We start from the raw sequence: 25,256 nt of genomic DNA on the forward strand, positions 1-25,256 counted from the left end.
CTGAGTAGAGCAATGAATCTCCATCAAATTTTGTGTTAAGCTTGAACATTCCTCCACAGAAACTATTCAGATGATTCAGAAAACCACAGCTATGAGCAAGTGGTGATTGGCAGCTTCATCACGACAATGTGCCCACTCATGCATCTCGTCTCGTGCACTTTTTTGGCAAAACATCAAATCACCCAGGTGACTCAGCCCCCCTATAGCTCAGATTTGGCACCCTGCAACTTCTGGCTTTTTTCAAAACTAAAATCACCTTTCAAAAGGAAGAGATTTCAGACTGTTGATGAGATTCAGGAAAATACAATGAGGCAGCTGATGGCAATTGGGAGAACTGTGTGAGGTCCCAAGGTGCTTATTTTGAAGGGGACTGAGGTGTCATTGTCTTATGTACAATGTTTCTTATATCTTGTTCAATGCATGTCTCAATTTTTCATATTACATGGCTGGATACCTTCTGGACAGACCTTATATATATTTAATATGCACCTGAGGATTTGTTTTTTAAATTGATTTGAGAGACAGAGAGAGAGAGAGCAATATGAGAGAGAAACATTGATTGGTTGCCTCCTGTACGTGCTCCAACAGGGAATCAAACCCACAACTCTTTGGTGCATGGGATGATGCTCTAACCAACTGAACTACTTGAGCAGGGAAAATTCTAGCTGTATTTTGAAGGGAGAGTCAACAGGCTTTGCTGATGAATTGGACATGAGGTGTGGCGCCAAGGTGTTTCATCAGAGCAACTGGAAAGATTAAATTACCATCGACTGAGATGAAGACAGCTTTAGGAGAGATCATTTTGGGAGAAAAGAGCAGGTGTTCTGATTTGGATATGTTGATTCTCAGATGTCTATTAGACATCCAAGTGAAGATGACTAGTAAAAAGGCCCTGCTGCTGAGGTGCTCAAAGTTAGAGAAATAGAAATATGGAAGCTGCCCTGGCTGACATAGCTCAGTGGATTGAGTGAGGGCCTGCGAAGCAAGGGGTCACAGTTTGATTCCCAGTCAGGGCATGTGCCTGGGTTGTGGGCCAGGTCCCTTGTAGGGGGCACATGAGAGGCAACCACACATGGATGTTTCTCTCCCTCTTTTTCTCCCTCCCCTCCCTTCTAAAAATGAATAAATAAATAGAATCTTATTTTAAAAAAAAGAAATATGGAAGCTGATTGTCTCCACACCTGTGAAAAGTGCTATCTCATAGGGGTGTACAGAAAAGCAAGTTATCAACTCTACTTGTGGGGGGAGAATATAAGAAAAGTTTTGCAGGCCCTGGCTGGTATAGCCCAGTGGATTGAGTGTGGGCCTGCGAACCACACGATCGCCTTTCGATTTCCAGTCAGGGCACATGGCCTGGGTTGCAGGCCAGGTCCTGGCAGGGCACACACCAGAGACAACCATACATTGATATTTCTCTTCCTCTCTCCTTCCCTTCACCTCTAAAAGATAAATAAATAAAAAATATTTTAAAAAAGAGAAGCTTTGCAAAAGACATGGAATTGTAGGTTGATCATGAAGGGTGAAGAGGTGTTCATCAGGCAGAGAAAAAAGAGGGTGTCTTGTTTTCTATAGTCTTGGACACTGGCACATGGTGGTTGCCCAGTGAGACCCAACCTAGTCACCAGTTGTGTGACTTCGGATGTGATTGTGCTTCTCTGAGCTCCAGTTTCTTGATCTGTGAAATGGAAATAATCATAGGGTTTTCGTAAGGATTAAATGTAAAACACTTAACACGCAAAAACACTTAACACGACACCTGGGACACACTGGGTTAGGGTTAATTACTATTGTTGGATGAACAAATGAATAAATATCTTCTTTTATAACCAAGTCTAGGCTAAATTGGTAAGCTTGGAGCTTAAAGTCTTTTTTATGCTAAGCAGTTTGTCAATATAGACTGCTAGACTCTTTTTTTACTTACTAAAAATGGTTCAGGGGGAAAAAACCCTATATATAGCCTGGGCCCTCTGAACTGCTCTGATTGAGCAATAAGCATTCCTGAGCCTGGAGTAAATGGAGAGGGTCAAACTATCCTCCGCACACTCCATCCCTATTGACTGGTTTTCTCTCTCTCTCCCTCTCTCTCACATCTTTTCATTTTTATGAATCTGAGTAAAATCCCTTGAGATTCATACTGAGCTTCTCCCCATTCCTCAGGCCCTAAGACTCAGACTGGACTGGGTTGAGAAGCCTGAAATGCTTTAACACTTGAAAATCCTTCCCAACTGCTGAGGCTGAGGCCCCAGGAATACAGGCGCCCCCTGCAGGCCAAAAGAAGCCCCGCGCCCTGGCAGACACTGTGGTTGCTAGGCAACTGGAAGGCCTGCTCTGACTGAGGCAATGGATGAGTACAGGAAGGGATTGGGGAGGAGGAGGGAGACCATTTCTCATCCCATCCACTGTCTCTCTGGCGCCCTGAGTACATTAATGGAGTTGGGGCAGCACAGCCCGCTGCTGTCAGAATACTTGGGTTCATACTTTAAAGTAGAGTGAAGAATTTCTTTATTGGGTGGCCTCAGTCCTTGTATGTGCAGAAACAATCACCTTTGCCCCAAAGCTATCTGGTTTCACCTGGGAGCCAGAGTCTGAAGGTGCTGTATGCAGAAGTTTCTGGTTTACAAGGAGGGGGCATTACTGTGGGTGTGCATCCTTGGTCTATGGGAATTCTAGTGAACTGGGTGTAGGCGAGAAAAATTTGGGTGATTAGTCTAGTAAGGTATCAAGATTTTCCCACTATTCCCAATGTATAAATTAGAGAACTGCTACTTTAGCTTATTAGAATAAAAAGGCCTCATAGGAATGCCAATATACAGGGTCTGGCATGAATAACACCCCTTTTTATTACAAACTCTTTTATTACAAAATCATAAGCATATCATTCTATAACATGACAGTATCACACTCAAAGACACCACATAACATTTTAGGTGAAATATTCAAATTGAAAGTATAAATTATTACACCCATATTATTGCCCTCCCAACCACACTCAAGCAGGCCTTACTTCTGCCGGACCCTGTATAAAGGATCATTCCCACCTTTGTGGAGACAAGTTTCTCACTAGCTTTCCTGAATTCATTCTCTCTGTAGAGTAGAGAGAGATCCTGAGGTCTGTTGACCCCTGTGAGTAGGGACAGAGCCTAATGAGAGAACAAAATAAAAAAGAAGAATGCAAGGATGGCCAATAAAAATTAGGCAGCTCCCTACTGCTGTGTCTGGTTTGGGGCTATCAAATTCCTGGCTCCGTGCCCTCCCTCTCTTTTCTGACCATGCTGCACACCCTATCCTCGTGAGAGCCTTTGAGGACCAGAAATCCAGAGCTTTTTCTCCGAGTAACCTAGCTTCTGACCCAGGAGTAGGTCTAGGCAGGCCAAGGCCATGCTTGGACTTGTTTCTTCACTCTCACCTAGTAAAACAGGAGCATCACTGCAGTAGAGCCCAAACCATGCAAGTTTAGTGGAGACCTATGCCCAGGAGTCTCATGGTGAGCTTTCCCTCAAGAGCTGCAAGGTAGAGATATCACGCTAAGAAACTGGCACCCAGAGGGGTACTGGCCCAGCCACTGCCCCAGTCCACTACATCTGCACAGGGCATGATGGCAGGGAGAGGCTCCTGGCTCCGTGTGCTTCCAAACTGAACTGGGTAGGGACTGTGCCTCAGCTCTATTAATAGCCCCCAGCCCAGTCTGGTTGCCCCAAACCCAGATGCCAGACGTTGTGAGTCAGTAGCTAAAAATAACTGAGAGCAACTACACCTGAACCCCAATGAGCTGCTCCCCCTGTCCCTCTGCCCTCAAGTGTTTGTCCTTTTCAGTCTCCAGTCCAGGGTCTCACAGAGCATAAGTGTGTTATTCAGTACTCCTGGGAAGATAGTAAGGATTTGCAGTGGCAGGCTCAGGGATGAGCCCCTACCCAAGGCTAGGGGCTAGGGGCTAGGGGCTAGGGGCTAGGGGTGAAGGGTTGGAGCTGGGTCCTGCATTCTGTCCGGAGTGTAGAAGCTGGGGTAGGAGGACTACAGCTCAGAGCTTGGGCGCTGGCAGTTGAGGAGGCTGGAGATCCTGGAGGCAGTCAGGGTTAGGACAGAAGGCGAGGTGAAGAAGAGGCTGCAGGGCGGTAAGGCTGGACGACTGGGAGCGGACAAAAAAGTCGGGGTGGGGAGAGGAGGTATATGCTCAGAGGTGAGAGCCGGGAGTACCTGACACGCTGGGCGCCCCAGAGCTGAGGCCGTGAGTCGCCTTACTTTGGGGCAGGATCGCGAACAGACAAAACTAAGAACATACAGTCCGGAAAGGTAGCGTGTGAAAAAGACCTGCGGGATAGCAGGAGGTGTGAACCCCAGGAAGACCCGACCAGCGATAGCCCCGGCGCGCTTCCGGAACGCCTATGCTGGCCGGCGCACTGCACGCGGTGCCCCACCCCGCCCACAGCGCTAGCTGCAGGCCAGGTATGTTGGCGCCATCGACTGCCTCTATGTGCATGTGCGCGGTGCGTGTGCAAGTGTGTGCAGGGAGGCGGGGCGGTGAGGGGGAAGGGGCGGGGTCTCCCAGAAGGGGGGCGGGAACACAAATTCAAATTCGCCTCCGTCAATCTCAATCAAGAGACCGGAAGTGGCCGGGGCATCCTGGGAATTGTAGTTCCCGGGGCTTTCCTGAGACTGAGTAGGGAGGCTTGTTCCCAGGTGCTAGTGCTGCCCCAGGTCCCAGCCTGGCGAGAGGGGAGGAATGGGGAACGGAACCTCCTGAACTCTCCAGAGCCTTAATTCGATTTGCCTTCGTGTGAAGACACAAACTTGGATGAATGTTATGCAGTGGGGGACTACACAACAATTGTGAAAAGTCAGACGCCTATCCCCTTCCTGTTCTCTTTTTGCCTTCACCCCACCCCCTTCTACGAGACTCTTTATCCTACACCAGCTCCACGCTAGTCACCTGAACTGTTTAGCGCGGGCACTCACGAGCAGCAAACACACTGGGAAACTTGCTCCTACAAGGAAAGGCAGGCCGGGGAACCAGATGCTACGCGCAGCCCAGAGAAGCGAAAGGTCCGGAATCAAGGACCCAGGTTCCCAACTGGCAGGGGAAACAGGTGTCATTCAGCAAACCTGTCACGGGAATGACCGACGCGGCCTGCCTCTTGGGGCAGGTGACCACAAGGTGGAGCTAGAAAGCAACTCTGCACAGCACGCCTAGGGGCATCCGGACTGCCTCCTGGGGCAAAGGCTCTCCAGCTTCCCTCTTGCAGCCTTTCATTGCATCAAGTGCTCCTACTCCCACCTTCAACCAATGTATCTCCCTACGACGACCCTTCACTGTCACGTTACATACAACCCCAGGTGGAGGGTGCATCCTCCGCCCAGCCCCCAGTGCTGAAAAGATGAGACTGTGGCCAAGTGGAAATAACATTTATTCAGAGACGAGATTGAGAAGAAACAGGAACTGACGAGTCTTGAAGAAAAAGGCTGTGCACAGCAAAAAGCCACTTGTAGACACAGAATTCCATGGCTAGATGGGCTGTTTAGCCTCTAGCCTCTAGGTAGCAAAGCGGCTGAATTGCAGATGTCTAGGGAGATGGTGAATGGAGTGGGATTGGTGTCTTCATTGTTTCACAGTTCTGAGAAGGACGTCCGGTCCTCTCTTCAGCCACTGTTCCAAGCTGTTCCATCCCCGACACACCCCATTCCTTCTATACATGAACACATGCACACAAGTCTGAAACATGATGTTGGCGATTTTCTCTGTACTAGAACCTTTTACTTTGGGAGAAATTTTTCATGACGTACTGTCTTCCACTACCACCTCAGGTCAAAATCTGAAGGGGAGCATATTCCATGGGCAAGCCCACCATCTGGGCAGAGGGTGCTCATAGTTCAAAACCTCCCATTGGCAAAGTTCACCTTACCCCAACACTACCAACACTCCACCTCAGCCATCCTCCCGTCCTTGCTGTTGGCAGGTGTAAACAGCTGGTGGGGGCCTAGGGCAGGGCATTCACTCCCTCCTGACATTGTTGATCTTGGTGAGCAGCACAGCTGTTTCTAAACCTGGAGAGGGGAGTGGGGCATGGCAGGGGTGAGTAAGGGGAAGGCTAGCAGACAAGAAAAAGAAGGTGAGGGAAGAAAGTCCTTACCAGTTCGCTGTCTCTTCTCCACACATCTCCTACAGGGAGAGAAGCTTCCCATTGTGAGTTCAGCCAGGTTCAGGCACAACTTTTTGAGCCTGAGTTTCCCCAAAATGCTTTTCCCAGGTTCAAGCTAATTTGATGCCCAAGGAAGAGTCTAAGAGCCTCAAAGGAACCAAACACAGCTGACCCCAGACCCCAGGCAGCATATATGAGTCTGAGTCAGTCCTATCACCAGGCCCCTGAGGAGAATAAAGATCCAGAAAGCTGAGGCCCAAAGCACTCACCCATGGAGGATGAAGTGACACAAAATCAGCAGGGCGGAGACACAATCAGTGAGGATCCATACCATTAGGTAGGTTTGAGGGGCCTATGGGAATAAGAATAGGCCACTGTTGGTGGCCAGAGCCCCAAAGGTAGTATATGGGGAAAAGTAAGAAAGAGAGGGACAGGGTTAAGGGGAAGCAGGGAAGAGTGACACTCTCACAGCCCTTACAATAAGCCAGACGGGGTAACGCATCTGCTGCAGCAGCTGGCAGTCGTTGGTGGTGACTGAATTCACCCCTGCACACCAGAGGAGGGAGAAGAGCCAGGGTTTGTTCACTACAAACAGGTTCACCGAGACATTATCCTCATGCAGTGCCCTAAGGAGGTGAAAAAAACAACAACAGGGAACATACAGGCTCATGGAGCACAAGGCATGGGAGGCAGCCCCTGCCTGGCTTGAGTCTACAGTGTCACTGCCAAGGAGCTCTCTGTCCCACCTTTGCTTGGCAGCTCCTGACCAAAGGTGATTTTCTTCGCAGAGCTCTACTCTGTCTTTGGTAGATTCCCAGCTTTGCTGTCTGGGGCTACCCCGATGTGTCTCTCCTCTTTGTCCCCTGCCAGCCCTTGAGAAGTCTGAGGATCAGTGACCGTGTCCTCCTGAGTCTTCTCTTTTGTAGGCCCAGCAGCTGCAGTTCCTTCACCTGGGGCTTGGAACCTGGCTTATCACTTTCTTCACCACATAAATTCCTTTCATCTGATCTTCCTCCAGTTTATCAGGGTGCCTTTCGAAGTACGGGGTCTGCAGCTGCCCACAATATCCAGGTGGCATGCACAAGCTTTGAGGAGAGCCGTATTCCTCCTGCCTTCAGGCCTGTGTTAAGGCAGCCCAGGACAGGTTAGTTTCAGCGATGTGATGTGGCATGGATGACTCGTTATGCACACTGTTCAGGGAAAGCCCTGGTCTTTTCACATATTCCTGCTGATGCCAGTGTCTCTTCTCTTGTCTTTGTGGAACAGAGCTTCTTCTTTGGGGCCCCAAATATAGGCCTTTCCATCTATCCCTGTTGCATTTCATCTCGGTACATTTGGCCCGTCATTGCAGAGTGCTTAGACCTTTTGGGGCCTTCATTTCATCATCAGTGTGATCATTACCAATTCAGATCTTTTAAAAACATGATCAGCCCAGACTGGTGTGGTTCAGTGGATTGAGCGCTGGCCTGCGAACCAAAGGGTCACTGATTCAATTCCCAGTCAGGGCACCTGCCTGGGTTGTGGGCCAGGTCCCCAGGAGGGGCCATGTGAGAGGCAACCACACACTGATGTTCTCTCCCTCTTTTTCTCCTCCCCCTCCTTTCCCTCAAAAAAATAAATAAACAAAATCTTTAAATAATAAAAATGTGATCAGCAGTCGATGCTGACCAGGATAAGATTAAGGTGGGGGCCAAATCCAATGTCGTGGCTCCCTCCTTGGTGACAACTTGGGGGGAAAGGTCCTTGACATACTTATGATAACTGGGCTATCATTCAGTCCCCATTTTTTCTGTCCGAACAAGAACATATTTCTTTTTTCTTGGCAGTGGAATGTTTTGAGGTTCATCATATTTACCGGCTGGGTCAGCTTTCGGGGCCCAGGTCACATCTGCAACACTCTCATCTCTCTCCCCTGCATCCATCCTCTCTTGTACTTATCTCTCTGGTGTAGAATGAAAGCTAAATGGCCTACAAGGTCCTACCCCATCTGGCCCCTGCCTGCCTTTCCAGCCTGGCTTCCCCTGTGCTCATCAGGCTGCTGTTCCTGCTCTTCTGCAGCTCTTCTCATCATTTGCTCCTGTGACCCATCAGGTCTCAGCGCAGACACCACCTCTTTAACTGTTGTTCCTAACATGACCCTTCCCTATCCCCTCACCCCCAACCCCAATTGCTCTATTGCATCTCCCCGCGTCTTAGTGTCTTCATATCACTTATCGGTGTCCAATATGCATATATTTGGTTCAGTGGTTTGTGGTCTTTCTCTTTGACTTGTATGTCCAAAGTCTGCAACAAATAGTGCCCGACACATAGCAAGTATGTGATAAATACTTGCTGTATGACTGAATGAGTGAATGGTCTTTGCCCTCCCTGCATTGGCTCTTCCCCGCTGTTAGCCACATGTGATCCCCATGGTTCCTTGCCTCTGGTACTCACTTCATATCCAACTGTGGCAGGTCTTGATAGGGGAGGTTGAGAAACAGGGGCCTCTCAGTTGTGTTGACTCCCTGCTGTCCATATACCTGGCGCATGCCAGGTGCCTGTTGTTGGACAGTAGCCCGATCTTCATCCGGGAGCCACAGGACCTGTGGTTCAGGGAGGATGAGCATAAAGCTGGGGAAGGCCTGGGGATTCCAGAGGCAGGGGCAAAGCATACAGGTTTGACCACAGGATGGGGTACATAAACTGGAGTGGGGCCCTGGGGCAGGGGCAGCTCAAAATTATCACTGTGGCCTGGGGAAGGCAGGGGTTGGGGGCAGATGGTGAAGGGCACATGGGATCCTGGCAGCATCACCATGGCTTGAGACACCCTTGAATCCAGCACAGTCTCCAATGTCTGGTTCACAAAAGTGTCATAGTATGTGTGGTTCCGTGGGGGCCGGCGCAAGTCAAACATAATGGAGAGATTGAGGGCTGCCGCTTCCTTCAACAGCTCTTTCAATGCTGGTACTCTCTGATTCTCAGCCTCTTTCTGATCAGGGCCCGACAGCTTCTTGGCCTCCCAGAAGGGCGGCCTCTATAAGAACAGGAAAATGATTTCAAGACCAGAAGGAGCCTGTAGGCCATTTCCCCATTCTCACCATCTTACTCATTCCCCAACTTGGTGTCCAGCTTCTGCCCACCTCTGAGCCAGGGTCTTTCTTTCTTCAAACTATGGCTTTTTCCAGACCCTCTAACACCTCCATCTGTGACGCCAACCTCTTACCCGTCCAGTTTCTTAACTTCCTCTCTCCCACTACACTTTCTCTTTAATCTCATGGAGTCCTCTGGGATCTTGACCCCTTGGTTTCCTCCCAATCCATCAGGAGCTTTCTGGCTGCACCTGCATCTCCTACGCATGGCGCCTCCACAGCCCGAACTAGTCTTCCACGGCACCTTCAACAACTTTCCTGACCCACCTGCTCTGCAGATCCCAAACTCTGATATAATTCTACAGTTGCCTGCCTCCCGCAGCTCTGGCAGGGCAGCAGAGCACACCACATGGACCGCTGGCACCGCGGTCCTGTTTCTTGCTCTAGTGTCACTTCACCATCCTTCTACTTGTCCTTGATTTCCTCCCTCCCCCATTTCTTCTAGAGGCTACGCCAACCTGAGCCACTCTCCTCTCCTCCCCTTGTAATCAACAAATGACCTTACCTCAGAATCACTGACTTAGAAAGAGTGAGCTATCTAACACTTATTAAGTGTTTACTGTGTACCAGGTAGTGTTAGAAGTACTTTATACAACAGGACCCTGAATGGAAAGGCAGGTGAAAGTTTCCTCTCTGATTGATGCAAGATGTGATGGACAAGAAGCACTCTTGAATGTCACAGTAAGGACTTCCAAATATCTATTTCTTCAGAAATGCAACAAAAGCACTGCCCTCCCCACCCCACCAAAATGTCAAAATTCTGTTTGACTTGTTGAGTATAATGTATGCTAGGAATGACATCTTTATTTATTTATTTAAAGATTTTATTTATTGATTTATTTTTAGAGAGAGAGGGAGGGTGGGAGGAAAAGAGGGAGGGAAACAGCACACCCCCAACTGAGAACCTGGCCCGCAACCGAGGCATGTGCCCCAGCTGGGAATCGAACCATCAGCCATTCAGTTCACAGGCTGGCACTCAATTCACTGAGTCACCAGCAGGGGCAGGAATGACATCTTTAAAGTTATGGGGGAAAAAAACCTCAACATTGAATTTAATATCCAGTGAAAATATCTTTCAAAATGATTCAAGCTCATTGTAGGAGGCAAGTGTTATCCTAATTCCTAAACTAGATAAAGACAGTACAAAGAAAGAAAATTAGAGGCCAATATCCCTGATGAACATAGATGCTAAAATCCTCAAAAAATATTAGCAAACTGGATCCAGCAATACATTACAAAAATCATACATCATGATCAAGTGGGATTTATTCCAGGGATGCAAGGTTGGTACAATATCCACATATCAATAAATGTGATATATCACATAAGTAAAATGTGGATAAAAATCACATGATCAAATCAATAGATGCAGAAAAAACATTTGATAAAGTCCCAGCACCCATATATGAAAAAAAAACACTCAGAAAAATGGGAATAAAGAGAGCATACCTCAACATAATAAAGGCCATATATAAAAAACCTACAGCCATATCATACTAAATGGGTAAAAACTATAAGCATTTCCCTTAAGATTAGGAACAAGACAGGGATGTCTGCTTTCACTTGTCTTTTTCCACATGGTACTGGAAGTCCTAGCCACAGCCATCAGACAACAAGAAGAAATAAAAGGCATTCAAACTGCAAAGGAAGAATTAAAACTGCCATTATTTGCAGATGACATGATACTGTATATAGAGAACCCTAAAGATTCCATCAAAAACTACTAGAACTAATCGATGAATTTAATAAGGTAGCAGAACACAAAATAAATATCCAGAAATTAACTGCATTTTAATGCACCCATAATGAACTATCAGAAAGGAAAGTAAGAAAACATTCTCATTTACAATTGCATAAAAATACCTAGGAATAAGTATAACAAGAATGTAAAAGACCTGTACTCAGAAAATTATAAGACACTGAAGAAAGAAATCAAGGAAGACACAAATAAATGGAAACATATGCCGTGTTCATGGACAGGAAAAATTAACATCATTAAAATGTCCATACTACCCAAAGCCATCTATAGGTCAAATGCAATGCCTATGAAAATTCCAATGGTGTATTTTACAGGCTTAGAAAAATATTACAAAAATTGATATAGAGCCCTGGCTGGTGTAGCTCAGTGGATTGAGCACGGGCCTGCGAACCAGAGGATCTCGGTTTGATTCCCAGTCAGGGCACATGCCTGGGTTGCAGGCCAGTTCCCTGCAGGCCAACTCCCAGCAGGGGGCGCACAAAAGGCAACCATACATTGATGTTTCTCTCCCTCTCCTTCCCCTCTAAAGATAAATAAATAAATAAAATCTTTAAAAAAAAATTGATATGGAACCAAAAAGACCCCAAATAGCCACAGCGATCTTGAGAAAGAAGAACAAAGTTGGAGGAATTATGCAACCTGATATCAAAATATACTATAAGCCCATAGTAATCAAAACAACCTTGTGCTGGCATAAACACAGACATATGTGTTTATGTCTGATCAATGAAACAGAATAAAGATCCCAGAAATAAACACATGCTTTTATGACCAATTAATATTGGACAAAGGAGGCAAGAACATACAATGGTGTAAAGATAGTCTATTCAATAAATGGTGTTGGGGAAATTGGACAGATATGCGCAAAAAAATGAAATGAGACCACCTTTTCATACCATATGCAAGAAGAAACTGAAAATGGATTAAAGACATAGATGTTAGACTCAGAACCATAAAAATTCTAGAAGAAAACATAGGCAGTAAAATCTCGGACATTTGTCATAGCAATATTTTTTCTGATGTGTGACATTGGGCAAGGGAAATAAAGGGAAAAATAAACAAATGGGACTATATCAAACTAAAAAGTTTTTGCACAGCAAAGGAAATTATCAACAAAATGAAAAGACAACCCACTGAATGGAAGGGCATATTTGCTAGTGATACATCTGATAAGGGATTAATATCTAAAATTTTATAAAGGACTCATACAACTCAACACCAAAGAAAAACCAATCCAATTTAAAAATGGGCAAAGGGCCTGAATAGACAGTTCTCCAAAGAAGACACACAGATGGCCAATAGACATATGAAAAGATACTCTATGTCACTAATCATCAGAGAAATGCAAATTAAAACCACAATGAACCCCAGCTGGTGTGGCTCAGTGGATTGAGTGTGGGCCCGCGAACCCAAAGGTTGCTGGTTTGATTCCCAGTCAGGGCACATGCCTGGGTTGGTGGGCCAGGTCCTCTAATGCTGGGGGCATTAGAGAGGCAACTTGGTGTATCTCTCACACGTTGCTATTTCTTTCCTTTTCTTTCTCCCTCCCCCTCCTCTAAAAGTAGATGAATAAAATCTTAAAAAAATAAATAAAACCACAATGAGATGTCACCTCATACCTGTTAGAACGGCTAACACCAATAAATCAACAAATGACAAATCAATCAGTGCTGGTGAGGATGTGGAGAAAAGGGACCCCTAGTGCACAGTTGGTGGCAATGCAGACTGGTGCAGCCACTGTGGAAAGCAGTATGGAGTTTCCTCAGAAAATTAAAATGAAACTGCCTTATGACTTAGTGATTCCACTTCTGGGAATTCATGTGGAGAAACCTGAAACACTAATTCGAAAGAATATTTGCACTTGTATGTTTAACGCAGTGTTATTTACAATACCCAAGATCTGGAAACAGCCCAAGTGCCCATCAGTACATGAGTGGATAAAAAAGCTGTAGCACATTTACACAATGGAATACTACTTGCTGTAAGAAAGAAGGAAATCTTACCCTTTGTAACAGCATGGGTGGACCTGGAGAGCATTATGTTAAATGGAATAAGTCCATTAGAGAAAGACAACTACCATATGATTTCACTTACATGTGAAATCTCATGAACAAAATAAACGAACAAACAAAATAGAAAGACTCATAGAGAGCAGACTGACAGGGTGTCAGAGGGGAGCAGGCTTGGGGAACTGGGTGAAAAAGGTGAAAGGATTAAGCAAAAAAAAATACTCATAGACAGACAACAGCACGGTGATGACCAGAGGGAAATGGGTGGGGGAGGTAGGAGAGGGTAAAGGGGGATGAATGGTGATGGGAGGAGAACACATAGCACAATACACAGATGATGTGTTGTAGATTTATACACTTGAAACCTATATAATTTTATTAACCAATGTCACCCCCCAAAACTCAATAAATAGTATAAAAAAGAGAGAGACAACACACCTGTTCTCTTAATATATACTTTCACCCTTCTAAATAAAGTCCTAATAAAAAATAATAGTGGAAAAAAAGGCTTTTCCAGATAAGTGAATATTGGGTGAACTTGTCACCAGCAGGAAATTCAAGCATAGTCATAATAAATATAACTCATTGTGTAAAATAAGACCCCACAAGCCTATATTTACATGAACAAATAAATGAATCCAAAAATATGAGATAAACAAAATGCTTTATGTGTATTCATTTATTCAGTCCTCCCAATAATCATACAATATACTATTATTATCCCCATTTCACAGATGAGGAAAATGAAACACAGAGAGACTAAGGAATGTTACCCAGGCTCACGTGCCTAGGAAGTGCTGAAGCAAGCCAGGATGCAAACCGAGACATCCCTTGCTCTTCATAATCTGATGTGTCATTATATAAAGAGTTAAAATCACCTCACACTAGTCAGAATGGTTACCATCAACAAATAAACAAACAACAAGCGCTGGTGAGGATGTGGAGAAAAGGGAACCTTTATGCACTGTTGGTGGGATTGCAGACTGGTACAACCATTATGGAAAACAGTATGGAATTTTCTCGGAAAACTAAAAATGGAACTGCCTTTTGACCCAGCAATTCCACTCCTGGGAATATGTCTGAAGAAACCCAAAACACTAATTCCAAAGAATATAAGCACCCCTATGTTCATTGCAGCCTTATTATAATAGCCAAGACTTGGAAGAAGCCCAAATGCCTGTCAGTAGATGAGTGGATAAAACAACTAAGGGACACGTACACCATGGAATACTACTCAGCCATAAAAAGAAGGAAATATTACCCTTTGTGACAGCATGGATGGACCTGGAGAACATGATGCTAAGTGAAATAAGCTCATCAGAGAAAGACAAATGCCACATGATTCCCTCATATGTGAAATCTAATGAACAAACTGAACTAACCAGAAAAATAGAGACGGATTTATTGATGGAGAGCAGATGACAGCAAGTGGGGGGCTTAGGGGGTAGAGAGATCAAGCAAAAAGGAAAAAGGACTCATAGACATGGGCAGCAGTGTGGTGATTGCAGGGGGGAGGGGTTATAAGGAGGATAAATGGTAATGGAAAAGTATAATAAAAAATAAAAAAAAGAAAGCTGCACAAGAATATGTGAAATGGTCCTATCTGTGCAAAATGAAAAGTACATATGTGTGTGTGTGCATTTATCTGTGTGCTTGTAAACATATGTACATACGGAATATGAAACCAACTGTTAACAGTGACTATCTGGAAGGGTTGAACTTGTGAGACTTTTCCATTTCTAGGTTATTTCTCTGATTTCTGTTTTTACGAGGACAGAAGAAACTGAAAAAATAAAGTATGCTTTGAGGAGACTCCATCACTTGCAGGACTGAAGTCCACGTTTGTGGGCCTGGCTTTCGAAGCCTTCCAAGACCAAGCCTCTGCTTCCCTCACCAGCCTACCCTCCCCCTGCTCCCCTGAGTTTTATCTATGGTGCCGCCAAGCTAGTTTTGTGTCCCCTGGAAAACACTTCTTCATCCTTCTGGGCTTTAGCTACGCTCTCACCTCTGACCAGAATTCTCATTTCCTGCCTTGTCTGTCTTAAAAACCGCTTAGGCATCCTCTCTTGCGAAACTTCACCTGACCCTCGCCCACAGCCACCGTGCTAAACAGTGACGTCTCTATTTAGTAACAACACTGTCATCACTCTGGGTTTCATACTCTGATAACCTGTTGCCCTAGCTCAGTTTTTATTTACCAGAAGGGAGTGGCCGCAGAGGGGAGACTGTATACCTATTGCCCAGCACAGGGCTCGGCAAGTGCTTATCAATGAAGGAACTCTGCCCTGAATGTCCCTACAGGTGATTGTCTGTTCCCGGATGAGACAGATACTGTCCTCACCTCCAGGAACCAGGCTCCGGCGTTGAGTCTTTTCAGTTCTGCCCAGGAGAAGTCGCTGCTGTGTGCGGTGATGCGGGTTGGAAACACAGAGGCCACATCTGTGGTTCTGCTCAGGCGCTCATCGTGCATGAGGAAGGGGACCCCATCGGAGCTGAGAGCACGAGGGGTGTCAGAGGGCCAAGCTCTGGGGCTGCTTCCATTTCTGGAGCTCCCCTGCTGTGCCTGTCAGCGACCCCCACCCCCGCCTCCCCACCTCAACTCCCCTCACCTGACCATGACATCGGTCTCGAACACAGCAGCTCCACATTCAGCTGTCTTCCTTAGGGACATCAGGGTGTTCTCAGGGGCCAGCTGGGAAAGGGAATTGCCGAGGAGGTCTTTGGGAAGGGTTGGGGCCCGGGAACCCATAGGTCTGGCTGCTGCAGACCCTCCCTGCTTTGCCAGCATTCTGCCCACGCTCACCATGGGGGCCCCTCGGTGCCCCATTAGCTTAGGCTTGGGCGGTAAGTGTCTGGATTCCATGATACAGGGTGAGGAGATGCACAGGGGGGACAGGTAGATGGCCAGGACAACTCCAAAAAATAGGAACAGTAGCACAATCTTGTGACCTGTGGGGAGTGGGGGACACGCTATAAAGAGAGGGCACTGGGTGAGCTCAGGGGGCTGGAAGCAGAGGGCAGTTGCAGGAAATAGGGCAGCAGGAGGCTGAAGCAAGGGTGGCCAGCGAGGGTGTGTAGGGGAGCACAGTTGGCACCTCTTTGGTGGATACGGTAGAAGGCATCTGCCACAGGCCAGGCCAGGATGGTAATGCAAACAACAGCTCCAGTGTGAAGGAATGGGGCTGTGGCCTGTGGGTAAGAGTTGGTGAGGAGGGCTGTTCTCCATTCTCCTTGGAGGACCTGACTTTTGGAGTTTAGAGCTACTTGCAGTCCTGGGGAACCAGGGAGCCAGGTAGGTTCTGAAAGTGACCCCAGGCCACAGCTCTCACCCAGGTACTGGAGATCAGCCAGCCACTCACCTGTAGTGACAGATGTAAGCTAAGCAACTCCTCCTGCCATTGGACACCCAGTACTGCAAAGCCGGCGGCCACAAGAAGTATAATGAGAAACAGCAGCACCTGGGGGACCCGGGGATGAAGGGGGCCTTTTGTGTTAACCCCTGGTTCATGGCCACCTGGGCTGTCCTGCACTCTATGAGAACGGGACCATTCCCTTCCCCTGACTCCTCCACTTTCCATCCTTCTCTTTAAATTTTTATTTATATGTTTAGACAGGGGAAGGGAGGGAGGAAGAAAGGGAGAGAAACATCAATGAGTGGTTGCCTCTCATGCACCCCCAACTGGGGACCTGGTCTGTAACCCAGGCACGTGCCCTGACTGGGGATCGAACCAGTGACCTTTCCGTTTGCAGGCCCATGCTCAATCCGCTGAGCCACACAAGCCAGGGCCCTTCTTGCATTTAGCAAATATTTACTGGGCTTCAGATTCTGATTTTGAGGCCAGGGATGGAATGGTGAGGTCTTTGGCAAATAGGCAGCCAAATCCAGGGGCCCCCTCTCCCACTCACTCCCATCCCCACTCTACCTTGTGCACACAGTGCAGATGGAGAGGCTGGCCACAGAGCCGCAGGAGCACAGCCAGGAGCTGGGGGCACAGGCATGTGGAAGCAATGAGGCGCCAAGAGAGGTGGGTCATTGAGGCAGGCTTCACAGGCTGACACCTCCCTCCTCCCCTCCCCACAGTGGGACAGGGTAGAGCTGAGCAAGGAGGATCAGCTGAGGTGGCAATTAGGTCAGCACCCCCCCAACCCCCAACCCACCAGTAGCAGAGATGCATATGTGACCAATAGAGAGACGAAAAGCATAAATGCCAGGGACCAGTCCATCCAGTGTCCCCAGTGGCGAAACAGGAATCTGTGGGAGGGGAGAGAGGGCTCTGGGTGCAGGAAGGGGTGTTCACAGAGGCCTGAGGGGAGTCGGGGTGGGCAGACCCAGATGGAGGACTGGAAGGGAATAAGGGGCAGCCCTTCACAGGGCCAGGAATTGCAGGACTGGGGAGATTTTGCAGGGGGGTCTTTTAAGGAGGTTTAGCAGGAGAGCTGGGCAGGGCTGGGGATGACTGAGCACCCAGGGGTCCCAGGGTGAGGAGTAGGTTCACATGTATGCTGAGGTGGGGGCGGGGGAGGGAAGGGGGCAGGGGTGTGGTGTCCATGACACACTCATTGAAGTTGTGCAGGTCATTGAGGAGGATGAGCCCGACGTACAGCCAGCCCAGGGAGACGAGGAAGGTGAGGAAGAGCAGACCAAACCAGAAACATTCACACTGCAAAGGGGCAGGAGAGAAGCTCACAGCGGATTCCCATTTCCAGCTCAGTCCCCAAAGAATGGCAACAACTCAAGGGTTCTTCGTGCCAGGCACTGGGGACACTCCCCATATTTGAGATATCCTTCTTCCTGGGGAGAGAAAACCCCTTCCCCCAACCCCTCAGCTGCTTCTGAGTGAGCTGGCCACCTTGGCCTCCTCCCCTCCAAGCGGCCCCAGCCTTGGACTCCCACCCTCCCCATCCCTACTCCACCTGGTTGCTCTTCCTCCTCTCTTTGGGGCACTTCCTCCAGTGGCAGCTATACAGGCAGCGGAGGCAGCGGGCCCATGTGGAGCAGCAGCCGAGGGAATCGGCCATGGTGCCGGCCTGTGGGAGGGGATACTCCACCATCTGGGACCTCGGGAGAAGGCAGATTGCGGCCTCCTCCCCAGTGTATGTGAGGAACCCTGGGGGGACAATCTCCAGACTATCTTTCCTTTTAATCTGGATACCTGCTCAGTCAGTGGGACACCTGGGAAGTCCAACCTGTTTGCTGGCAGGCTGAATACCCAATCACTGCTAATTAACAGCATCTCAGCTCTGGGGATACACGGCTTGCCCGCCCAGGGTGGGGACTTCGGAGGAACTGCCTGGGGTGGGGCAAACTCAGTTCAGCAAGTTGAGTCACATCTGGCCAAGTTTCTACCTCAGGGATCAAGAATAACTTCAAGCAGGAGTTACAGTTCCAACCTGGGGCGGAGGGGAGGCCAGTTCTTAGGGATACAGATTGTACACCTCACAGAGCCCTGACTGAAAGATCTCCGCCTTTGGTCTCCACTTTCCAGGGGGCAGGGGGCACAGCCAATAACAGGAAGACAGGGCAACATGCAGCCTGGGTCACTCCTGTTCTTTTCCTGTCCACGCACACATGGCCAAGTCTGAGCTCTCTTCCCCGGTCCCATTGCTTCCTGCCCAGCTGTCCTTCCACCCCAGCCAGGAACCCAGTCTCCACCTCCCCCGCTTTCAGAGTTCCCACTCTCTGAGGTCCCTAAGGTGAAAGTGCAACAAATAGAGGGCAAAGGTATGGGTGGTGAGGCTGCCTTGGGACAGGTGATCCCTGTACCTTGTGCTTTTGAGTCAGGCTGAGACTGACCGGGCTTACTTATCCCCAAACTAAGCTGGGTGTGCAATGCTGATCATCCAGAAGAGGGTGTGCTATTTGTGCCACTATTTGTACCTGCATGTTCACTAGTGGTGGGCAGTACAAACGGGGTTGTCGATGACCCTGGGTGTATAAAGGAGCTCCTGACTATACCCCAAATACCTGCGTTCTATGCGACACCACCCCTTGTCTTTGGGGCTCTCCTGAGGCTGTGGAGTCTTAGCAGGCACACCATGGTTGGGCTCCTGAAAGGATGGAGGGTGTGGCTGCTCCCAAAACTGCCCTCCTTACCCTATGCTTGCCTTGGGAAAGGAGGTTTGGGCAGGACATGGAGGGGTGGGGGCCTGGGCCTGTGGAAGGAAACCTGTCTGCTCCCTGAGTCCCCTCCCAGGAAAACGGTACCCCAAAGGGTGGCCCTGCCTCTGTCCACCCTGGAGCTGGGCTGTGGTAGCCTGCCCTCGGCTCCATTCGCACCTCCAGCCTCCCCTCAGGTCCTGCCCCTATACCCCAGACACCACCTGCGGGAGTGTCACCTGCCTCTAGGAGCTGTCTGAAGGATGGGGTCAGGTCTGAGCAGCCTGAGAACCCCAGTCAGGGGGACTAAGCAAGGATGCTATCCAATCCCTGCCGGCTGGAGCCGGCCTCCGCCCGCCCACCCGCTCTCTGCTCCCGCCTTAGCCCCCAGCCTTCCCGGGGCCCTCACACCTTCTCTCAGCGGCAGCTCTGCTCTGTGCTCTGCACTGCTTCCCAGCTCCTCTCCGAGTTGTCTGAGTTCTCTGCCTCCTCCCTCTGTCACTGCTCGGCTCAGCCCCACGGCTCAAACAGGTGTAACTGTTGCCACCTATAGGAGGCCGACAGTGCCACCTCTCCGAGGGCCTCTCTGATGGCCTGCAGCTGCTCTCTGGCCTGTGCCCAGTCCGGGTGGGAAGATGGGAGGGAGGAGGGAGGAGGGAGGGCAGATCTGCTTCTTTACTCACTGCTGCTGCCAGTCAGGGGGCTTTGGGGTGAGGAATTCTTTTGTGCAGCCTTCCCCGTCCCTCTGTCCCTCCTCCTGCTCCACTCACCCACTGCCGGGGCTTTGTCCTGGCTCAGGGAGGAGAGGGCTGAGAGCACACTGGCAGGCGGGAGGGAAGCTGGGGGAGGTGACCACACAACTCTACAGCTTGGCAGAGGAGAAGGGGCCCAGCCAGCCCCCTGGGAAGGGGTGTGTGCGAGTGAGAGAGTCTAGCATTTGGAGTCAAGCTTCATGGGAGGACAGTCTTGGTTCACCAGCCTCCTTTCCCTCTTGGGAGCCTACTTCTACTTCTGCAAAGTACATAGTGAAGAGAAAAATGCAAGTTACTTCCTGAAATCTGGACAGCAGGTCACCCTGTTTCTAGGCCAGGGGTCCCCACGGACCTTGTAGATCCTCCTGGCCCACTCCATCACCCCAGCCAGGATATGCTCACTCAGGATTTCAGCTGCCTTATCTCTAAAGTATCTCAAGTCTCCTTCCAAGAATATTTGAGGAGGGTAGGGTGTTAGGGTCACAGGCTTTTGAAAGATGAACACATTGTTGACATAACAAACATTCAAACCTATAGAGAATTTTTATTAGTTTCTTGGAGCCAAACTGACAATTGCTGGGAAGCAAGATCTCAAGGGACTGAGAAAATGCTCAGGAGAATGGCAGTTTTACAGCCTGTTTTATACATGAAAATCAAAGGAAGAGACAGAACGAGGGTTACATGAACTCCATTGGTGGTAGATTAAGGGGTCAGGAGAAAGCCAAGCGGGGATATCGCTGAAGTTGGATAACAAGTAAAATGGAGGCACATATTCTCTTTACATTGGTGGCCACGGGATAGCAAACAACTCACATTCACAGCACATAGAGATGGTATGTGGGGAACAAGAGAACAGTGAGGGGCCATGATCTCTAATGCAGTGGGTGTGTCCTGTGGGTTCAGGAAACTTGATTACTCTTGACTTTATAAAAATACGTTATCTCAAATGCACAAAAGACAACAGACAGGCTTACTTAAGGTAAAGATTGATTATGTCCAGGAGGTTACAGGCCTAGGATGTGATTACCCACTTTTAAGAGTTTTCATATTCTGGCCGTCCTATGTGGTTACTTTTGATCTCTGTGTTTGTAAGGATGCCACACAAGGCCTCTCCTGAGCTGGTCAGGTGTCATATGTTGTCCCTTTTTTGTCCACAACTTACAAAAGATGCTGTCACTACACCAGTGGCAGAGAGGGCTGGCTAGCATTCGCAGTCAGCTTAGTGCTACAGCACAGGGCTCTGGGCGGGATGGGGGCTGGGGGCTGCCTTGAGGGACCTTCCCGTCTCCCTTTAGGCCAGTGTGGTGGGTCAGGGCCTGAGGGATAGCGCTGTGTTGGTGGGAGAGGATGCCTCTCTGGGGATAGCTGTTGCCCCTCCCCCAGTGCACACTGGGTCTGGAACGAGAAGGAAGACTGTTATGCCAAGAGACAGCCCCCCTCCCTCTCTGCCTTCCCATTGTATCCAGGGGCTATAGTTGGCAATGGCAGAGGCTCTCCTGCTCCTTCGACATTAAAATGCAGAGAAGCAGGGCTGCTTGCTGGCAGGAAGCCAGCGAGGGTTGAGGGGACACCCAGTGCTCCTGCAGGCCTCATTCTCAGCAGGGCCTCCTCCACTTTCCTTTGCTTGGCTCTGGTGGATTCTAGAGGAGTCTTGGTTTTCATGTGCCAAGTTCTGAGGGGTGCTTTGGGAGCTTTTATGAGGGGGGCAGCTAGGATTCAGAATGCATGGATACGAGAGGCTGCCCAGGGCTTGCAAACTCTTCAGAAGGCTGCAAGGCCAGTCAGCAACCAGCATTTGGCATTCCAGGGCTGGCCCCTTTTTGGCTGTAAGCAGAAATGGAGAGAAATGATTCCACTCAAGTCATACTGGAAGCTCTGGTGTTAGACCTGGGTTCAATTCCTAGCTCTATTACTCACTAACTGTGACTTCAAACAAAACTGGTAGGCACACGCAGATGCTTAGTGTGTACATATAATCCCTTCTTCCCAAGTCCAGAGAGTCCGGGTAGGCCGTGCAGTGGAGGTCAGGCCACAGGCTTTGCTAGTGGGATTCCGATTTCCTAAGGTGGCAGAGCGACGTGAAGACACACCGTGGTGCTCCGTATACCCCTCGGGGGACAGGGGCTGCGACAAGGCCGTGAGACCCTGGTGGCTTGCGCGGCTCTTCCTTTGTGGACTTCCTAGGGGCTGAGGAATGCAGGTTGAAAGTGGAGCACAGAAGGGTCTTTGCAAACAGCAGCGGCACTAAGCTTTATTATTTATTTATCTATTTCTTTATTTACATCATTAAAACGTTAACATTTTTAGAGGTTTCATTTACCTCAGCACCACGGAGACCCCCTTCCTGAGGGGGGTGTGAAGGACTGGTGCTGGTCCCCATGCCACCCCCCAACCCCCCACCCCCCAACCCCCTAGGCCGGGCTCCGCCATTAAGCTGAGACAACCCAGAGATCAGACAGCCTTGGCCGCCTTGCCCCCACTGGGAGACAGCCTTCACTGTTCGAGAATCAGAAGGAGCTAGATTGTATGGGGGGGACTGGTTCTTGAGAGTCAGCAGGAAGGTCAGTTGGTTCGCTCCTCAGTAGGTGGCTTAGCACCCTTCTGGAGGAGAGAGTGGTAGTCCAACAAATGTTCCTTCCCTTCCAGTAACACGCTGTCCCCTTTCTACAATAGCGAGACACCTGAAATCTAGAAGAGTCATTAAAAAAACCCAAAACCCTCTGGCTGCAACTGGAATACATCTTCCAAGCCAGAATGAGGCAGAGGCGACGAGTCCAAGCTCAGTGGACTTCTTCTTCAGCAGGGGAGCAGCCCGAGAAGAAGCTCATGTTGCTGGCCAGAGCTCGTTTCTTTTTCTTCCCTGGAGCTTTATTTTCTTGGGATTCTGTGGTGACATGTTTCAACTCTGGGAGGCTGAGGGAGGAGGCATTTGGAGCGGTCTTTAACAGAACCTGCTCCACCTCACACATCTCTTTCAGGATCTAGGAAGGACAGAAACAGGTCTGACAAGATCTCAGGCAGGGGCAGAGGCTCAGCCCAGCTTGGCCCCCACAAAGGCTCAGCACGCTCCCGACAGTACAAGGCATCCCCTAAGACTCCTCTGTGGGAGGAACCTGACTCCAGCCTATGTCCCATTCCTAGTTTCCAACAAACAGAGTGTACCTCCCCCCTCCCCCCACTGCTCTCTGTCGGAACCGAGGCCAAGATGCATGATAACACAGTTGGAAATGGCTGCCTTTCAGCCCACTTACCTTGCTGTTTGGAGTGGCACAGACGGGGTTGAAGAAGCTCATTCCTGGAGTCACCTCCGTGGGATCCTCCAGTTTGAAGGAGCCTTCAGAATCCTGGGTCCGCTCAATGGTGCCCAAGCTGTCCTGTGAGTCAAGAAGATAGGCTATTAGACATTCAAGTCCCCAGGTTACAGAATCACTGCTCCCCTTCAATCAGTGAGACACCAGCTTAGAGGCCCTCACCAGTGTCTAAGCAGGTCCTAGGGAGCCCCTGCTTGGGGAGGTCGTAGTGCTTGATGGCAGCTTCTGCAGGCAAAGGACTGAGTAGAATAGTGGCCCAGGGCCACTATTTTCTACTTTCTATTCCCAAGGCAAGGTTTAATCAAGACCAAGCCTTGCTCATTTCCTTGCTTAACCCTCCTTTTCTCCAGGCGGCATTAGCCTTTTTAGCACCTCTCACTCCAAGGGGTTGTCTATAGTAGTCTTTTTTTCAGGAAGGAGACTGAAGCCAAGAGAAAGAAGTTACTTGGTATACCTTTGATTGCAGTTACAACCTGCTGTTATGAAAAAAGAACTGCATTAAGTGTCAGGAAGCCTGAGGTCCAGTTTTTTTTTGTTTAGAAGTCTAAGATCTTTTAACATGTTTTATTAAATGTATTGGTGTAACATTGGTGAATACAATTATATAGGTTTCAAGTGTACAATTCTATGGCACACCATCGGTATAGTATGTTGTGTGTCCACCACCCAAAGTCAAGTCATCTTCCATTACCATGTGTTTGACCCTGTTTCCCCTTTACAACCTTCCCCCTTCCCTCTGGTAACCACCCTACTGTTGTCTGTGTCTGAGTTTTTGTTCACTTTTCTTTTCAAGATTTCACTTATTTATCTTTAGAGGGGAAGGGAAGAAGAGAAGGAGAGAAATATCAATGTATGGTTGCCTCTCATGCATCCCCTGCTGGGAACTGGCCTGCGACCCAGGTATGTGCCCTGACTGGGAACCGAACCGTGATCCTTTGATTTGCAGGCCCGCACTCAATCCACTGAGCTACGCCAGCCAGGGGTTGTTCACTTTTCTCGTTTGTTCATTTGGTGCTTTCAGTTCTACATGCCACATATGAGTGAAATCATATACTTCTTGACTTTTTCTGACTTATTCCACTTAGCATGATCTATGCAAGGTCCATCCGTATTGTTGCAAAAGGAAGTATTTCATCTTTTCTTACGTCTGAGTTGTGTTCCACTGTAAATATGTACCACATCTTCTTTGTCCAATCACTGGTTGTCTCCATGTCTTGGCCACCGTGAACGATACCACAATAAACATGGGGGTGCATATATCTTTGCGAATAAAAGCTCTCAAAACTTTTGGGTAGATTCCCAGAGGAGGACTGCTATATCATATGATAACTCTATTCATAACTTTTTGAGGAACCTCCACTCTTTTCCATAGGGGCTGTACCAGTTTACATTCCCACCAGCAGGGAATGGGGGTTCCTTTTTCTCCACAACCTCTCCAACATTTGTTATTACCTGCCTTTTTGAGAATAGCCATTCTAACAGGTGTGAGGTGGTAGCTAATTGTGGTTTTGATTTGCATTTCCCTGATAGCTAGTGACATTAAGCATCTCTTTATATATCTGTGGGATATTTGTATGTCTTCTTAGATGTTTTTATTCAGACCCTCTGCCCATTTTTAAACTGGATTTTGTTGTTGTTGTTGTTGCTGAGTTGTATGAGTTCCTGATACATTTTAGTTATTACCCCGTATCAGAGGTGTTGTTTGTAAATATATTCTCCTATTCAGTTGGTTGCCTTTTTGTTTTGTTGGCAGTTGTTTTAGCTGTGCAGAATCATTTTAGTCTTAGTCTCATTCATTTATTTCTGCCTGTATTTCCCTTGCTTTTGGGTCAAATTAATAAAATCCTTTCTATGACCAAGGTGCATAAGTTTAGTACTTACAGTTTCTTCTATGTAATTTGTTGTTTCAGGTCTTGTATTTAGGTCTTTGAACAATTTTGAGTTAATTTTTGTGTACGGTGACAAATAGCAGTCTGGTTTCTTTTTTTCTTTTTTTTTTTTTTCTTGCATGCAGCTTTCCAGTATTCCTAGCACTATTTATTGAAGAGGCTTTCTTTTTTCCATCG

At 48.4% G+C, this 25,256-nt stretch overlaps 2 protein-coding genes across 9 annotated transcripts in view; both read right to left on the reverse strand.

Annotated features, from left to right (window-relative positions):
• Window positions 1–5,384: 5,384 nt before the first annotated feature.
• GDPD2 (glycerophosphodiester phosphodiesterase domain containing 2) lies at window positions 5,385–19,933 on the reverse strand. Of its 4 annotated transcripts, XM_037060276.1 has the most exons (16): window positions 19,539–19,932; window positions 17,945–18,421; window positions 17,588–17,691; window positions 17,189–17,282; window positions 16,954–17,013; window positions 16,390–16,488; window positions 16,126–16,219; window positions 15,834–15,979; window positions 15,640–15,722; window positions 15,372–15,522; window positions 8,926–9,147; window positions 8,568–8,716; window positions 6,613–6,760; window positions 6,404–6,486; window positions 6,126–6,154; window positions 5,385–6,039 (listed from the first exon to the last, which is right to left on the reverse strand). In XM_037060276.1, the coding sequence occupies exons 2-16, from the start codon at window positions 18,080–18,082 to the stop codon at window positions 5,987–5,989; spliced, it is 1,653 nt and encodes a 550-aa protein (XP_036916171.1). In that variant the 5' UTR covers window positions 18,083–18,421; window positions 19,539–19,932; the 3' UTR covers window positions 5,385–5,986. The 4 variants fall into 4 exon arrangements, with proteins under 4 accessions (XP_036916171.1, XP_036916174.1, XP_036916170.1 ...); XM_037060279.1 differs by lacking the exon at window positions 6,126–6,154 and having other exon boundaries at window positions 5,385–6,083; window positions 17,945–18,058; window positions 19,539–19,933; XM_037060275.1 differs by lacking the exon at window positions 6,126–6,154 and having other exon boundaries at window positions 5,385–6,083; window positions 19,539–19,933.
• Window positions 19,934–22,136: 2,203 nt separating this feature from the next.
• KIF4A (kinesin family member 4A) overlaps window positions 22,137–25,256 on the reverse strand; it is a 116,074-nt gene continuing 112,954 nt past the window's right edge. For all 5 annotated transcript variants that reach the window (XM_037060283.1, XM_037060282.1, XM_037060280.1 and 2 more), the window contains 2 exons: window positions 23,131–23,253; window positions 22,137–22,860 (listed from right to left, as the gene is read on the reverse strand). In XM_037060283.1, coding sequence (XP_036916178.1) covers window positions 22,660–22,860; window positions 23,131–23,253 — 324 coding nt within the window. In that variant the 3' untranslated portion in view covers window positions 22,137–22,659. The remainder of the gene's footprint in view (window positions 22,861–23,130; window positions 23,254–25,256) is intronic.

This window comes from Sturnira hondurensis, unplaced genomic scaffold (assembly GCF_014824575.4).
Source record: "Sturnira hondurensis isolate 20B ecotype Veracruz unplaced genomic scaffold, ASM1482457v3 Scaffold0011568, whole genome shotgun sequence".
NCBI lineage: Eukaryota > Metazoa > Chordata > Mammalia > Chiroptera > Phyllostomidae > Sturnira > Sturnira hondurensis.

What these genes read in the sequence shown, in the direction of transcription:
- GDPD2 (XM_037060275.1), bottom strand. Translation starts at nt 18,082, where the DNA reads ATGGTGGAGTATCCCCTCCCACAGGCCGGCACCATGGCCGATTCCCTC. An exon ending in CTACCGTATCCACCAAAGAG is followed by an intron (nt 15,980 to 16,125) that starts GTGCCAACTGTG and finishes CACTCCCCACAG; the next exon opens with GTCACAAGATTGTGCTACTG. An exon ending in CCGGAGCCTGGTTCCTGGAG is followed by an intron (nt 9,148 to 15,371) that starts GTGAGGACAGTA and finishes CTGTTCTTATAG; the next exon opens with AGGCCGCCCTTCTGGGAGGC.